Source organism: Tribolium castaneum, chromosome 3 (assembly GCF_031307605.1).
Source record: "Tribolium castaneum strain GA2 chromosome 3, icTriCast1.1, whole genome shotgun sequence".
In the NCBI taxonomy this organism is placed as follows: domain Eukaryota; kingdom Metazoa; phylum Arthropoda; class Insecta; order Coleoptera; family Tenebrionidae; genus Tribolium; species Tribolium castaneum.
In genome coordinates, this window is record NC_087396.1 from 22,949,144 (window position 1) to 22,966,170 (window position 17,027).

At 36.1% G+C, this 17,027-nt stretch overlaps 4 protein-coding genes and 1 non-coding gene across 6 annotated transcripts; 2 read left to right on the forward strand and 3 right to left on the reverse strand.

The window, feature by feature from the left end:
• Positions 1 to 366: 366 nt before the first annotated feature.
• Positions 367 to 4,147, reverse strand: LOC100142508 (cilia- and flagella-associated protein 53). The gene is made up of 5 exons (XM_001808800.4): positions 3,948 to 4,147; positions 3,495 to 3,904; positions 1,432 to 1,594; positions 633 to 1,382; positions 367 to 586 (listed from the first exon to the last, which is right to left on the reverse strand). The coding sequence occupies exons 1-5, from the start codon at positions 4,113 to 4,115 to the stop codon at positions 410 to 412; spliced, it is 1,668 nt and encodes a 555-aa protein (XP_001808852.3). The 5' UTR covers positions 4,116 to 4,147; the 3' UTR covers positions 367 to 409.
• On the forward strand, positions 4,145 to 5,371 carry LOC657975 (zinc transporter ZIP3). Its single transcript, XM_964395.4, has one exon. It carries the CDS (start codon positions 4,228 to 4,230, stop codon positions 5,347 to 5,349), a length of 1,122 nt encoding a protein of 373 aa, XP_969488.1. The 5' UTR covers positions 4,145 to 4,227; the 3' UTR covers positions 5,350 to 5,371.
• A 1,911-nt stretch (positions 5,372 to 7,282) lies between these two features.
• Positions 7,283 to 8,166, reverse strand: LOC657896 (uncharacterized). The gene is made up of 3 exons (XM_964323.5): positions 8,047 to 8,166; positions 7,896 to 7,997; positions 7,283 to 7,850 (listed from the first exon to the last, which is right to left on the reverse strand). Exons 1-3 carry the CDS (start codon positions 8,065 to 8,067, stop codon positions 7,683 to 7,685), a joined length of 291 nt encoding a protein of 96 aa, XP_969416.2. The 5' UTR covers positions 8,068 to 8,166; the 3' UTR covers positions 7,283 to 7,682.
• Positions 8,167 to 10,460: 2,294 nt separating this feature from the next.
• Positions 10,461 to 14,373, forward strand: LOC657814 (peptidyl-alpha-hydroxyglycine alpha-amidating lyase 2). Of its 2 annotated transcripts, none has more exons than XM_964249.3 (7): positions 10,461 to 10,620; positions 11,829 to 12,004; positions 12,059 to 12,257; positions 12,447 to 12,648; positions 12,699 to 12,890; positions 13,228 to 13,337; positions 14,112 to 14,373. In XM_964249.3, exons 1-7 carry the CDS (start codon positions 10,486 to 10,488, stop codon positions 14,226 to 14,228), a joined length of 1,131 nt encoding a protein of 376 aa, XP_969342.2. In that variant the 5' UTR covers positions 10,461 to 10,485; the 3' UTR covers positions 14,229 to 14,373. The 2 variants fall into 2 exon arrangements, with proteins under 2 accessions (XP_969342.2, XP_008195286.1); XM_008197064.3 differs by lacking the exon at positions 10,461 to 10,620 and adding an exon at positions 10,891 to 11,056.
• TRNAN-GUU (transfer RNA asparagine (anticodon GUU)) lies at positions 12,923 to 12,996 on the reverse strand. Its single transcript has one exon. It is a non-coding gene; the product is annotated as a tRNA-Asn (tRNA).
• Positions 14,374 to 17,027: the final 2,654 nt, after the last annotated feature.

The window sequence follows — 17,027 nt, forward strand, 5'->3', positions numbered from 1 at the left end:
TTACAAACGATTGACTAATTATTATTTCCTCTTGGAAACCTTCAGACCAGTTACAATTGCATAAATTCATCTTGCACAAATTAAAAGGTTAAACTAATCACGGCGCTCCAGTTGCTTCTACTTTCGCACCTGAGGCGATTTATGCAAAACCCAGGGGTGTCTTCTTACAGAATAAACGAGGTTAAATCAGTGAATGTGGTCACCGTAAAATACGTTCTAATTGAACATCACATACTCCTTATGCAATTCCGACTCGTTGTGCAACGACTTCAAAGCCAATAAACTTGGATTGTCGCTAAGTTTTAACGAGAATCTTGGCGAAAATTAGTTCCCGTCACTGGCATTAAGCAATAAAACAAATAAAACTTTCAAATAATTCTGTAATGTCTCTTTTGTTGTACAAGTCATTTCAGGTGGTTGGGTTGGGGCAAGGACAGCTCGGACGTTCTAAAACTCTTCGGAACGGATGCTGGAAAGCGGGGTCGTGTAGTCTGGCATCAATCAGCTCCAGGACGTGTTGGCGGCGGCGCTCTTCCTCAGCAAGTCCCTCAGCTAGCTCCCGTTCCAGTTTTTTTTTCTCAAGTTTCTGGAAACAACAATTGGCCAAAAAAACTAACCCACACACTTCTTACCCTTTGCTCGTTGTTATATTCAATCTGTTGCCGCAAATCCTCGCGATATTGCTTGACCTGAAGGGCCTGTAGGCGGTCATGTTCCGCCTGAAGCCGCTCGTTGCTCTCCCAAGCCATCCTCAACAGCTCATTCTCAGCCTCTTTCAGCCTGAGTTGATTCTCAGCCTCCTGTCGCTTGTACTCCAACTGTTGGGCCCTTTCTGCCAAAACGTTCTTTTGCAACTCTTGACGCGCTTTCTTCAACTTGCAAAAAGCCTCCTCCTGCTTCTTCTCAATCATTTTGCGGTGCTCTTCCAACAGCTTATCCAACTGCTCCTCCTCCCTCTTCCTCTCCACCTCCAACTCCTTCAAATGGTTGCGGTAGATCGCAGTTTCACGTTTCGCCAAACTGGTTGTGTCCTTAATTTTCTGCCTCTCCTTCTCCAACTCCACTTCGGCCAAGCGACTCATTGCATTGTTCAAAGCTTCCTCCTCTTTCTTCCGTTGCGCGATAAACCGCTCCTGGACTTCGATTTGCTCCCTCAGTTCTTTGGCCACTTGGTCGCGCTTTCGCCGCTTGGCGTCCAATTCTTCAATCTCTTCGCGCCGAATCTGCTCTTGGAGTTTAATCATCTCGATGCGGTCTTCGGCGGCCACTTTTTCCGCCTCTTGCTTCAGGAGTTCCTTGCCGTGGATTTGCTTCTCCCACGTTTGCATGGTCTCTTGCATCGCCCGGTTTTGTTTAAGCAAATCTTGCACTTCTTTCTCCATCTAATAAAAACACAAGAAAAAGTAATGTAATATACTGTAGGTGATTTACCTTAGCTTCTTGTTCTTTCTTCATGAGGTTGTGCCACATGACTTCAAGCTCGCGTTCCGACTCTTTTCGCATCTGATTTTCCTTCATTTGTTGCAATTGGGCGTTTTTGCTGTCTATGAGGTTTCGTTGGTAGACGACTGGGCGCAACTCGACGCAACCGTCACTTCAAAAATAATAATAATAATAAACGCAAAAAACACACAATTACAAGAAATAAAATAAAAATTGAGCTCAACTTAAAAATTATACAATTACTAGAAACTGAACTAAGCTTAATGCAATTACAAAGAAAAAAAAAAGGAAAATTAGTGAAAAAGAAAAAGCAAAGTCAGGAATTTACAAAACTTGTTATTATAACTTGTTAATTATTATGTCGCAGTCATTGTTAATTGCAATAATGTGGCTACACATTAAAATTACTGATGGAGCTTTACTTAAAATGTTTGTTGTACAAGAAGCGAAATATAAAGTTAGGCTATTACGAGAATTAATTCTAGAGACATGAAGAGGAATTTTGTTCAGTAGATAAAAGCAATCAGTTTTATTATTAAGGATATTGTAAAGGAATGTAAGGAGGCAAATTGAATGGCAAATATCTAATGAGTAGAGATCGAACTTTAAGCTTTTCTAAAAACTCGAAATAAATTTGTTTTGTTAAAAATGAAAATATTTGACTCTTTTTAATTTTTCTAAATTCCTAAATTGATTTGTTGTACATCCTAAATGACTATTAAACATCCTACAGCTGCGTTTAACCTTTCTAATTTAAAATAAAATATTTTTTTCTCCATTTATATTAATATTTAGTTTAAAATCATTACATAAAATTTTTCAGTTTCATAATTATTTTATTTTATATCTTCCAGTATTTCAGCTTTTGGTTTTTTAATTTCCCCAAGGTATTTCATATGTATTATACATTTCCTCAATATATCAGTTTGTGGTAGTTTACTATCTTTTCTAGTTAATGGTTTTACTTTGCAGTTTCATAGTTTTTTCGTTTTCCAGTTTTTATGATTCTTAGCTTTTCAGTCGCTTAGTGTATTGTTTTTTTATTCAGAATGTTTAAATTTATTAATGTTTCTTTTTTCCATTTGTATAGTTTTCTGTTTTTCAATTGTTCAGTCGCTTGTTTCTTCAAAACAGTCCCAATATATATATTTTTTAATTTTTTCTGTTTTTAGTTTTTCAGCGTTAAAGTTGTCAGCTTTTAAACTTTTAATTTTTAAATTAAAATATACATACTCCAATTCAAAATTAATTTTTTTAAATTTTTGTATCAGCCTGGATCTTGAAATAAAAAGATATTTTCGTCAAAATTGCAGCGTTTGTGAATTGTTATTTTAATTACTCTTTTACTTTTTTAGAATTCTTTGTGTCAGTCGTAAATTTAAAAAAAAACTGTGTTTTCGCCAAAAAAATAGAATTTTTTTAAAAACTACGTTGTGTATAATCTTTCTACTTTAAAGTAAGATATTATTTTTTAGTTTTTTATTAATACATCTTTAGATTTTTAGTTTACTTTTTGTGTTATAGTTTTTAAGTTTCTAGTTTTTCAGTCTCTTAGTGTATTGGTTTTTTATTCAGAATCTAATGTTTCAATTTAATAAAGTTTCTCTTTTCCAGTTCGATAGTTTTTTCAGTTTTCATTTTTTCAGTCACTTAATTCTTTAGAATTTGTTGTTTGTGAGTGACTGAACTTTTTATATTTGAAAATATGCATAGGTAATTCTATATTAAATATTTTTTATTTTAAACAATTTTTATATCTGTTAACATGTTTGTATAAGCTTTGTAATAATTCTGAAATAAAAAAAAATTACACAGAAGTGTCAAATTTGCAAAAATTATTAACTATAGTTGTAATTATTAATTTTTCCAAACCGACACTGTAGATTTTAATTAACTGTGTGAAAGTACTAATTTTCTAGAATTCTCAATTTTTGTGTAATAAAAATAAAAAACTGTGTTACTAGTTTACTTTATTATATTTTTGCGAAAGATGGTATGAAATGGTAGAACGGTAGAAAAAAAATAATTTGAAACGGAAAACTTAAACTCACATGTATTGCTGGATCCGTTTCTGGTTTACAATTTCAAGTCGTTCAGCTTCACGCTGCGCTTTCAACAACTGTGCTTTATTTTTCATCTCTTCCATTTTGGAATCAACGCCTTTCTGGGCTTTGTCAATAGTTTCAATTATAAATTCTTGTTCTTCACGGCACAACAGTTCCTTCAACTTTAGACGTCTCTTCTCGATTGTCTCTTCGTAAGCTTTAACTTTCTCCTTGAATCGTTCCTGGATATGTCTTTGGAAGACCTTTTTTTCGGCATGTTTGTCGTATTTGGCTGTCACAGTCTCTTTGAGCAGTCGTTTGGCTTCGGAAGCTAGAAATTCACTGTCGGCATCACGGAGATGCTGCCGGTAGTGTAACAAGCGGACGTGGTGGTCGGTATTCGGTTGACGACCTCGCTAATTTAAAAAAATAACGATAAAAAAATAAAAAAATACGTACATGTCCGTAAACTCCTGGTGTTATGCATGGCAGTTGTATGTCGTAGGTCATGGGGTTGGGTCTTGACCGTTTCGCATGTTTCGGGGGGTCCAAGCTGCCCCCAAACATCTCCAACTTGTCCAAGTGACTGTTAAGACTTGTTGGATCAATAGTTGGCATAGATACCATCTCTATGGTAAAAATCGCAGCTAATGACCAATAATTACCATCGTGCGCCTGACCAGGCAAAACCTCCCTCGCTGTGAGTCAGTCAAGCCGCGCCACTCGACCATGCAGCACCATGGAGTTGGTCCCCACGAAAATCCTAGTGGCTGTCCTCTTCGGAGTCCTCCGCTTTTTCTTCGGCATTCTCCCCGTTAAAATCTACAAGTTGCTGCTGCACTGGGAGGGCCAGGACGACTCCCAGCACTTCATCAACAAGAAGCGCCACCAGCAGGTCACCTGCACCCTCGCCCTGTGCCAGTCCTTCGGCGGCGGCGTCCTCTTCGCCACCTGCATGCTCCACATGATGCCCGAGGTGTACAAATCGGTCGAGGAGCTCAAACGCCTCGGCAACGTCAACACCGACTACCCCCTCTCGCAGATGACCATCTCCGTCGGCTTTTTCCTAGTGTACTTCATCGAGGAGCTGTCCCACTGGTTCGTGACCCACGTCCCGGACGACGCCTGCGAGAGAATCTCGCGCTCGGCGACCCCCACGTCCAACAAAGTGGCCCCGAAGAGTGCCTTCACCGAGGAGAAGAAGCCCATCCCCCAAACCCCGTTCATTGTGGACGAGTACGAGAAGAAACCACCGGACGAACCCGACACTTACAGTCTGAATGCGGAGGAGATTGAAAATGAGAAAAACCAGAAAAATATCGACCTGGACTCGGAGCTGGAGCGCGTGGAGTCGGCCAAGTCCTCGGTGGAGAAGGCGGTCAAGACCAAGCAGCAAATCATGCGCTATGTCCTGGTGGTGGTGGCTTTGTCCTTCCATGCCATGTTCGAAGGCCTGGCGATTGGGCTCCAGCACAGCATCGCCAATATTTGGTACCTGTTTGTGGCCGTTTCCATTCACTCAGCCACGATTTTATTTTACATTAGTCTCGAGCTGGTTTTGGCCAAAACTGAGCTGAGGCGGATTCTCACCCACGTTGCGATTTTGTCGGTTACTAGTCCGGCTGGGGTCCTCTTGGGGCTTCTTATTACGCAGAAAGCTAACATGAATACGCAAGCCAAGTCCACGGCAGTGGTGCTCTTGGAAGGGCTGTCGGCTGGGACGATTTTGTACATTACGTTTTTTGAAGTTTTGAATCGGGAGAAGGAGCGGAGAGCGTGGACTATAAGACGTGGAGTGTGCATTTTAGGGGGGTTTGTGCTCATGGCCCTGTTACAGTGTGCGGAAATGTATATAGAGTGATAAATAAATTGTATTTTTTTAATTTTGCGTTTCATTCGAATGGTTGGAGATAGAAATCGAACCCTAATGAGGCTTCATGTAGGACAAACGTACTTGAGAAGGCGTGACAACATTAATTTTTCATGCTGGAAGAGATCAATATTAAATTGTTTTATCTGCACTAGAATATGCTTCGTCAGGAGGCAAAGCTGAAATCGATGATGAAAGGGAGTTGACAAAATTGATTTGTTCAGATATTTTTGTCATTTTATTTTTAGTTACATCTTGTATTCAAATTTCTAACGGTAATAATAAGTTAGAGCAAGACCTTACGACATCTGTTCTGAATATAGATAATTTATATTTTCCCTCCCCTTAAAGCCTACAATAGCGGAACGAAACTTAATTTTTTACAACGAAAAAATTCGTCGGATTTAGTCAAAAATAATGTTATTTCGAGACCTTACACACGTCAAAACTCAGGTTTTTTTGCCAAATTTTGTTAGAACTTTTACTCAAAATGTAATATTTGCTCAGAAATCAACGTTTGCTATTAGATATACTTTTTTTTTCTCTAAACATGTGAATACAGAATTTTTTGACTCATCCTTATTATTAAAATCAATTAATTAAGAGCCAGTCTAAAATACATTATATCAATGAAATTTAAATAAAATTAAAAAATATTAAATTAAATTAAATTAAAAATAGGTAATTAAATTTAAATAAAATTGAAAATACAAAAATATTAAATAGGCGAAATTTTATTTCTTGTGTTAGTAGAGATTTAAAACTACGATGTTTTGAGCAATAACTTCTTTGAAAAAATGTTGCTTATTTGTGGAATAATGCTGAAACAAATTGTATGTAAATAATATGACTTTTTATAGTGCAACATTCGGTGGACCAAAGAATTACTAAACTTTTTTCAATAATTTTATCACGTTTTTTTATTTATTTTGAGACATTTCGTACAAAATAAGCAAAAAAGTTGTCAAAATGACATTTAGTTTGCTGTGTTTTAGCACATTTTGAGTCAGAAAAACAGTTGTTGACCGAAATCGGTCTAAAAAATTAATAAATTACATTAAAAATGTTATGGTTTTGATGCTATTTTCGCTTAAATTATATAGTTTTTTACCCAAAAACGCAAATATTCTGGAAAAAATTACCGCATAAAGTCAAAAAAAAATTTACTTTTGCCTTTTTAGGTGCTGGTTGTTAAACTAAAACCAAGTTAACGCAAAAGTTTAAAATATTACAAAACTGACATTTTGGCCTAATATCTGAGAAGTGTTTTGTCTAAAAATGCAAATATTTGGCGACGTTTTGAAAAAAATAAACTAAAACTAAACTAAAATAAAAAATTATCGAATTGAGTCAAAAGTGATGTTTGTTTTACTTTTGACAACCTAAACACCTTAAAACTCAACTTTTGTTAGAGCAAAATAAAAAATTACTGAAGTAGAAAAAACATAATATTTGAAAAATTGTTAAAACTGTTTAGATACAAACGCAGATTTTTCAAAATTTAACTACACCAGGCTAAAAACTTTGCAAATTTTGCGTTATATTAGCAAATTTTTACCGAAAAACTCATCAAAAATCATCACAAATCACTCAAAAAATTATCCAGTTGTGTTGTGAATAATGTAATTTTGCTTTTTCCGTGATATAAGTTTAATAAATTACAAAGATGACAATATTTAGCCGTTAGGTATATTTGAAAATTTTTTGGCCATAAACGAAACTACTTTTTTTTTGTAAAATTTTATAAAAACTACCCAAAAAATTACCGAACTGTCTCAGAAATGCTATTAGTTTAAACTACTGAGAATAGATTGAAAATAGCGTCATTTTTCGAGCGTTGGTATTGTTTTTTCCAGCAAATAAATTGCGTCTATAAATATCTAATAAGCCAGGTAATAGGTAACAGGTTAAAAAAAAGTCAGAATCTTAACTTATGGTTTATTTTCTTAATTTGTCAGTCCTTAAGATAATACAAAATACAAGTTCCTACAAAAAGATCGTGTTTCTAAACCTAGCAAAAAACCAAATAACAAGTAGTAAGTAATTGTGTATTAATGTCTTCTGGATCAATAAACATAAAAATAGAGGTGACACAACTTATACATTAAACTAGCACGAAGGAGAATTACAAGCCGGAAGTACTTTTCTTTTTGTAATAAAAGTCAATATTCCCTCGCTCCCTCATAAATAACGAACCAAACAATAACAGTATTCACATATTTTATCTTATCAACTTGTCACTCGACTAGTTAAGCCAAAGCTGGCAATTTCGGAATTCGAATCCTGTCGTCGGTTTTGTGCTTCGCCCGACGACTCCTTAACTGCTATCCATCCCTAATCCCCGGCTGCATCCAGATGTACCCCGTGGCGGTCATCGAGCAGAACGCGTTGTAATACCGGCCCGGAGCCCGGCAGAAGGACCACTCCGGGCACTTGCACCGGAACTGGCTCTGGAACTCTTCCTTGCACACCTCGTTCCACCAGCAAGTCCTCTAAAAACAGCGTCAGAGAGGCGAAAGAGGGACAAGAGTGGATACCTCGGTCAAATAGCCGCTGACTGAGCGGTCGGAGATGCTCCTCCTGCTGAGGAAGCGAGCCGAGCTCCCGAAAAACAGGACTGGCAGCAGGATCAACAGGGTCTGGAAAGTCACGTGTCGGAGGAGATTTGTGTCAGTGATGAAAACTCACCATCGATGGGGTTTTGCACATTTTGGAGGCTGGGGTTGAGTATCGATTTGGGGATTGCGCCCTCTGGCGGAAAAAGCAGCTCTTTGTGGACTTTAATAAAATATTTATTTGATTATGGGTTATAGGGGGAAAGGTTAATTGAAGTGGTGGATAAACAGGTCAATGATTTATTATTGTACGAATAAATGAAATTTTTATCGTTGACTTTATCTTAATACTTATTCTTGGTATGGGAATTACCTTCGTTCTGTATTTAATGGAAAATATAATTTGACTAGAAGATGATCATAAAACGAAGGTCGTACCGTATTTTTATTTATTACTTATGTAATGACAGCTCTATTATCAAAGAAGTTTGGGTTGTGCACCGATTTGCACGAAACCGGGACGAAAATAGTAACCACAAAAATGTTCATTCATTGTTGAAACTCCTTGAAAATGTCGACGAATTGATCATGATGATTGGTTTTTGGTTGCTTTTCTAAAGCACGAGTGTATACGTGTGCAACATGGAACACGTTTCCGCAAACTCATTATTATAAAATCGATAAAACTTATTGAAAATATTGGTCACGAAGAGGTGAAACTTTTCTTAATTCACTAATTTATGAAAACTGAAAGTTAATTTGAATGATTCGGCAATTTCATAATTTCATATGTTTTACTAGTTTTACATGTTCTACGGAAATGCAAATCAGCACTAAAAAAAATTGAAATTAACGAATTTGAGTTAGTTTATGTTTTCAACTAAACTTTACAATTTCTGTTACAATTTCTTTAAATTTTTCCTTAAGTTGTAGTTTCTAAGAACTAAATATTAAATTCATCGTTTGTCCAACTTCTAGACTGAATTTGTGGTAAACTTTTTTTAATTTTTTTATTTCCTCAATTACGGCAAAGCTATTCAAAAAAGTGGAACTATTTTGATCCTTACCGATGCAAAATGATCCGGGGAAGCGATTGGCATCGAGAAAATTACCAAATTCTTAATAGTTTTTTAGTTATGAATTTTTTAAAATTTTACCAATTTTTCCTTTTATTTGAAATTCTTTTGAAAACTATTAGTCGCAGAAAAATAACCTTTTTTGAAAAAGATTGATAAGGGAAAGAGCTTTCCAACGATAATAAACTTTATGGAGTTATCGCTAATAGTTACAAAGTTATTGCTTGACAAATGTTCCGGTTACCCAGAATCCACCAAAATCGCGACAAAAATTGCAAAAATCAAAACTCTAAAAATCGGAGCAATTAATTTTTTTTCTACTTTTAACAACTCTAGGAAGTTGTTAAGGCATATATAAGTCCAAAAAACTATGATAGAACGAGTTTTAAAAATATTAAATTTTTTCACTTTCTTGAAGGTAAGTGTATTACTCAGGAAATTTTAGCAAAAAAAAAATGTAAATTTTAAATACCGTGAAAAATTGGTATAACACAGAAAATGAGCCGCTGAATTCACTGAAACAAACCGTTTTGCTTTACGGTTATTAGTTTTTGAGTTATAAATTTTTTAATAAATAATCCGGCGCATCCACCATTTTTATCTACCATATTCAAACGCCGATTACGGCCAAACTAATAGAGCTAAGAGGAAACGATTTTTTCCATCGTAAAGAGCACATCAAAATCTACACGATAAAATTAGTTTTATTTGATTTTGAAACACTTTTGACCTTTTTAAGGGGGGTGTGTGTTAACTTTTTTTAATTTTTAATTTTCTCAATTACGACTAAACTATTTGAAAAAGTGGAACTGTTTTAATCTATACCTATGCAAAATGATCCGGAGAATCGAGTGGTATTAAGAAAATTACCAAATTCTCAACAGTTTTGAAGTTATGAATTTTTTAAAATTTTACCAATTTTTGCTTTTATTTGCAATTTTCTCGAAAACTATTAATCGGAGAATAATAATCTTTTTTGAAAAGAATAGATTATTAAAAGAGCTTTCCAACGATAATACACTTCATAGGATTATCTCTAATAGTTCCAGAATTATTGCTTGGCAAATGTTCCGGGTACACAAAATCGACCGAAATCGCGTCAAAAATTGCTAAAATCAAAACTTTAAAAATCGAACCAATTAATTTTTTTTCACTTTCAACAACTCCAGAGAGTTGTAAAACCATAGAAAATTCCCTAAAATTTGAGTAGAATTCATTTTTTTTTTTCATTTTTATGCCTTGACTATTAATATTTTAAACAAAAAACTTCAAAATTTTAAAATTTGTAAAAATCCAGTATGCAGTAACAATACGTAAAACGAAACCTTCGGTTTTTTTATTGAAAATAAGCGAGTCCGGGTTTTCGGATCAAATTACCACCCATCCAAATTGGCAAATCCTTGACCGTGAAAAGCGAATTTATCATCTCACAGTAACGTTTTCGTGCGCAACACAGATGGAAACCAGCTATTGATTTAAAAAGCATCAGTCGAGCCATGGCGACCCCAACCGTCGCTATCTTGGGCTTGGTGCTCCTGACTGGGGCCCTTGCAGGGCCCTTTGAACGACAACAAAACGCCCAACTGTATGACGAGGTCAGACAACTTCTATCCCTCGCTCAAGGTTACCAGGTGAGAGATTTTCAATGGCCGGAGTGACCGGAAACCGGATCCAAGCCCTTATTTTTGTACCCAACCGGAGTTTTACTTAGGCAACGCGCAAAACACGCAGTTATATAACTGGCTGCACGGATTACATTGATATAATTACCTACATTTTTTATTATGCAAATTTTACGAGATTTTTTGTTCTGGATATTCAAGCCGGGGAATTCCAGATTCAACAAGAAAAAATAATATTCTTCTTTTATTTCCCACTCCTCGGCTTCGGCTCGACTCTTTTTGAGTTCATTTAACTCTCGCAATGGTCGAGTGAATTAAAACACAACTGTGATAAACCAAAATGTAACTGATTCCGTGCGAAATGAATGTAAAACGACAGAATCTTGTGACAGGAGTGGCAATTTTCTTTGTTTTTGTTGTGGTTGTGACTGTATGTAGCTTAAAGGTGAGCTGATTTCACTCTTGAGTGGCTCTTCGGATTTGATGACGCACGAAGTTACCATATGTTCATGATGACCAATCAGCTGCTCGCAATTCCCGGAAATTCCGGGCTCCGGAATTGACACGTGTCCTCGATTTATATATATTTGGAAGCTGCACGTGAAGGAATTTGCAAGACACGTGCAACTTTTCCCAATCTGATAATGATCAGATCAACAAGTAAATATGAGAGGACTTGTTTGCGCTGTTATCACTTCGTGTCGCACAAAATAACGCTTTGCTTTGTTAGAATAATTTATTTCCAAACATTACAATAAATGAATACTATTAAACAACAAAATTCTAATATTATAGGAAAAAAATTTGTTGAAAATATAAGTGACACTCAAAAAATTGGGCCAAAAAGTCATTAAATTGGTCAAAAATAATCAAGAAATAAAAAAATAAATAAAAACATGACGAAATAAAAAGAAATAAGAAATAAAAGAAAAAATCAAAAAGTTATAAATAATTTTACACAAAGGAATGATTAGGAAAAAATGTAGTCATTTTGTCAAAAATAAACCGAAAAATCAATGAACTGAGTTAGAAATTACATTATTTTTTTTTCGAGCATTAAGGCACGATTTTAAACTGATGATTTAAAAATGTGCAAAAACTCAATTATTCTGCAGCATTTCTTAAAAAATCAGTTACCCAAAAATCAAAATCGAATATCAATTATTGATACAGTTTTTTTTAAGTATTACAACATATTATTTTATAAAAATTTTCAGGCGGGCGTCCAAAATGACGCCCCTTCGGAGCAAGCCTCCGACAAACCCGACGTTCCAAGGGCTGTGAAAAACTGGCCGAAGAAGCCGCTTAAACTAGGTCAAGTGTCGGGAGTCTCCGTGAATTCCGCCTTCCAACCCGTCATTTTCCACCGTGCAGATCGAGTTTTTGACCAATAGTACGCGAAACCTTCCCAATTTAAACTTAAACTTTAAAATCCAAATTTTTGTAGCACATTTAACTCAACAAACCACTTCCAACAACTCCACTTGGGACCAATCGCAGAACCCACAGTTCTCACCCTTGACCCACAAACCGGCCAGGTTTTGGGCCAATGGGGCGAAAACTTCTTCTTCATGCCCCATGGCCTGACCATCGACCGGCACGACAACCTGTGGGTGACCGACGTGGCCCTCCATCAAGCCTTCAAAGTAAATAACTTAAAAAAAGTTTTTTCTATAGAAATAGTTAAACTATTTCTTTATCATGAAGAAAATACCATATTTTTGAAATCTTATTTAGAAAAATTATACACGACGATAAAGATTGTGTATCTACTCGTGACAACGTCTTTATCGCCTTGTATAATAAAAAACCAAAAATAACAACACTTTTTTCAGTTCAAACCGGGCGAATTGAGCCCTATTTTGACTTTCGGCCAGCGCTTGACTCCCGGTTCGAGCAAAAACCACCTGTGCATGCCCACTTCGATCGCTGTGGCCTCCGAAGGCGAGGTTTTCATCGCTGACGGTTACTGCAACAGCAGGATTTTGAAATTTAATGCCGCAGGAGTCCTGTTGAGAATTATTCCGAGCCCTCCAGGTTGATTTGTAACCCAAGACAACATTATGTTTACGTTTTAACAATTATAGAGTTTTTGTCGCTGCAAGTGCCCCACGGAGTCGCCCTCATCGAATCTTTAGACCGATTGTGTGTCGCTGATAGGGAAAATATGAGAGTCACTTGTCCCAGAGCCGGATTGTACAGCATGAAAGGGAAATCCGAGCCGGCTCTCACCATCCAACAACCCGATATGGGACGAGTGTTTGGAGTGGCAGCAAAAGGTTAATAACGCAAAAAAAATGAAAAAAAAGTGCGCCCCCGGGTGGGCTCGAACCACCAACCTTTCGGTTAACAGCCGAACGCGCTAGCCGATTGCGCCACGGAGGCGATGTCAAAACCCACGACCTGTCAACAATTCAGCACTGTTATCAGCTTTTATCACGTGAATTCATTCATTATTTTATCTAAACGTTTTTGCACGACTTGCGTAAACAAACAATAGTCGATAAGCCCCCTTATTCATTCAATAAGCTTGGTCGTGTGATTGGCTAGACAACTTTAAATGCACCGTGGTGTAAATAGAGTTGCGTAACAGCCAGGCGTTTAATTTTTTTTCAGGAAAATTGATTTATGCCGTTAATGGACCAACAAATCAGCTGCTACCGGTCCAAGGACTGACCATTGATCCGCAAGCTGAGGCTGTCATCGACCACTGGGCCCCAGAAGAGGTGGGTTTTTATATTTAAAAAAAAATTCCCACAAAACGGTCACAAATTCAATGCCACCAGTGTTCCCAATGACGAAACCTGTAGCTAATTAGCTACGGTAAAATTTGGGAAAGCGATACCTTCGTAAATCACCCTTTCAGGGCGACACAAAGTGGCCTGAAGATTTATAAGTTACAGCTGCTCCTAGTCATAAACTTACAATTAGAGGACTGTTATTTAAAAAGGGATAATTTAGTTTTTATGTATAACTTGTACAAAAATGGCATTTTTAAATCAATATTTAACACATGCAGACACATGCTATTAACCATTTTTTAAAAAATCCTCGAACAAGCCGAATTAATTTTTTATTTTCTTAATTTCTTAAATGACAACCGACATGTTTTTTTTATAAAATCAGCATGGAAACACAACAAAAATAAACAAACAACCATCACCCCTTCTAAAATAAAGCAAGAATGAAAGAAAAACAACTTTTTTTACTTTATTTTCTTCTTTTGTTGCATTTATTTGTTCTTTATTTCTTGTTTTTTTTACTTATCAGAAAGATAAAAATGTGTTCTATTAAAACACCAATGAAAATGTCTTTAATACAATGATATGTTTTTTTTTTAATTGATGGAAGGAGTAAAATAATAAGTAAAATATGTCCACTTCTATTGATTGATTTATTTTTTTAGTCCTTAATACAATGATATGTTTTTTTTAATTGATGGAAGGAGTAAAATAATAAGTAAAATATGTCCACTTCTATTGATTGATTTATTTTTTTAGGGCTTTGGGAACCCGCACGCCATCGCCGTGTGCCCCAACGGTTCGGCCCTGTACGTGGCCGAAATCGGTCCGAACCGGATCTGGAAATTCGAGCTGGTCCCGCCGAAGAAGAAGTAACCAAATATCAAACATTGATTTATAATTTTTCAAAAGAGAGAAACAATAGTTTAGTTGAGCCGTAATTGTGTATAGAAATTATTGTTGAAATGTCCTTGCTGTACCATCATTTCTATAGACAATAAAAGAAAAATGTCCCGTTTTGGTTGGGCCTTTGATTGCAAGATGGCCGCGCTGGTTATTAGAGTTAATTACAGGTGGCCGAGCAGATTTATGGCCGATAATTGCGCGCATTTCGTTCGCCGCGACTGTACTATTTAAATGAGATGAAATGGTGGAAGAAAAAAGACGAAGCAAACGCCTCACGTCTCGCCTGCGAACGGCACTTAAAAGAACAGAGATAATGTCTTATTTATAAGGCGGTCCTGTAAGGAAATAAAGAACTAGCCTCGAGAGTGCGCTTCTATTTCGCACAGCTGCACGCTTGCATGCTAATATATTTGCCGGGGTTTTGCTTTTTTTGCACGACTTGCGGACGCGAACACAACTAACAAGTTTATTTACACGTTAACGAGGTGAAAATCGTGAAATTTACTAAGAAGACCGGCGACGACCCGGACAACAAACGGGTCAACAGCAGGGCTGATTACCCAACAGGTTTTCCTAATAGCCAACTCAAAATAAAACACTGAAAGAAAAGCACTACAACGATAAAATTCAAAATCTTCAGAAATTAGATGGTTTATTTCTTTTATTGAACAAATATAAACAGTTATCATTCGGGCAGTTCTTGTATAAGTTCAAGAAATTTTTTAAATAATTCAAGAAAAAAAGATTTTTTTCAAAATTAACGTTTTCGTATAGAAGGAATATTAGAGGAGAGAAGTCTGTTTTGGAACAATCACGCGTTCCTAGACGATTTTGACCAATTAAAAAACATGGAATAAGACCAGTTATAATTTCTGTGTAATTAGCATAGTTGGTGCACCCATTGCACTAATGAACACCGGTCGTCCTTCCTTCTAAAGCCCATGGCAGCCCCAGGCGGTCGCCTACACCATTCCTCGGCGCAATTAGACCCATCACAGTCCTATAAAAATGGAAGTTTCCATCTAAGCGTGAAGTGAAAAAAATGGACAATAATAACACGTCAACATCTCTCTCGACACGTTCAATTAATATTTATAAGATTGGACGAAAGACCGCTTCCATGTAAATGTGGATGTTATCTCCGCCCCCCTTGCACCTCTCAACGTGTTCAAAAAATGATAAGCCAATTAAAATTCCCTCCTCGGAGTGATATCGTAATAAAGTCGCTCGTATTTTACGACCTGCTCCTCGCTGTAAATTGGCCACTCGTCAAGTGGCCGAAGAATGTGCCCCACAGAGGTCACCCGCCTCAATTACACTTTTTCACCACGCAGGGAAAATGAGACGAGACGCCTCTGAATCGACCATTAGGCCACAAATGCTCCAGCGCAGGGACGGACTTCAAAGGAAGTCTACCTGAAAGCAAACCTCTTGTGCCTTTTTTCCTCTTATACCCAAAAACGTAGGAATTTTGTTAACAATTTTTTTTTATTTTCTCAATTACGGCAAAACTATTTAAAAAAGTGGAACTGTTTTGATCCATACTAATGCAAAATGATCCGGGGAATCGATTGGCATCGAGAAAATTACCAAATTCCAAATAGTTTTTTAGTTATGAATTTTTTAAAATTATACCTATTTTTGCTTTTATCTGCAATTTGCTCGAAAACTATTAGTCGGAGAACAATAATCTTTTTTGAAAAAAATAGATTATTTAAAGAGCTTTCCAACGATAATACACTTCATGGGGTTATCTCTAATAGTTCCGGAGCTATTGCTCGACAAATGTGCCGGGTACCCGGAATCGACCAAAACTGCGACAAAAATTGCAAAAATCAAAACTCTAAAAATCGAAGCAATTAATTTTTTTTCTACATTTAACAACTCTAGGGGGTTGTTAAGGCATACATAAGTCCAAAAAACTATAATAAAAAAAGTTTAAAAAAAAATATTTTTTCACTTTTTTAAAGATAAGTGTATTACTCAGGAAATTTTAGCAAAAAAAAATCAAAATTTTAAATTTCGTGAAAAGTTGATATAATACAGAAAATGAGCCGCTGAATTCAATGGAACAAACCTCATTGCTCTACGACTTTTAGATTTTGAGTTATGAATTTTTTTGTTGAATAAAATTTTCCACTATGACAAATGGCTACCCTAAATTTAGGCAAAAAAATTTAAATTTTTAATTCTTGTGAAAAATCGATATGTTATGTAAAATGAGCTGTAGAATTCAATCGAACAAACCGCAATGCTCTACGACTTTTAGTTTTTTTGTTATGAATTTTTTTTGTGTAAAACTTTAATCGCCTCTGTAGCCGGAACCGTTGCCTGGAGCGGCTCCGGGTTTAATCGAAAAAATAGAGAAAATTAAGCGCTATCAGATGGTTTTTTGTTTGTTGCTCTAAGTCTTACAGTTTCCGAGAAAAACGCAAAAAAAGGTTGTCATTTTCACTTTTTTACAATTTTTAACCGTCAATTACGGCGAAACTATTAGAGTTATCGAGAAACGGAAAAATCGAGGACAACCGGAATAAAAAACTCTACAAAATGGCATAGGACTCAAGGCGATATCTCGCAAAAAAATTTTCAATTTTCAATCGCCGATTACGGCCAAACTAAAAGAGCTAGGAGAAAACGGTTTTTTCCATCGTAAAGAGCACATCAAAATCTATAAGATAGGATCGGTTTTATTCGATTTTAAGACACTTTAAAAATTGGCCGATTTTAAGGGGGGGGGGTGTTAACTTTTTTTTAACTTTTTTTATT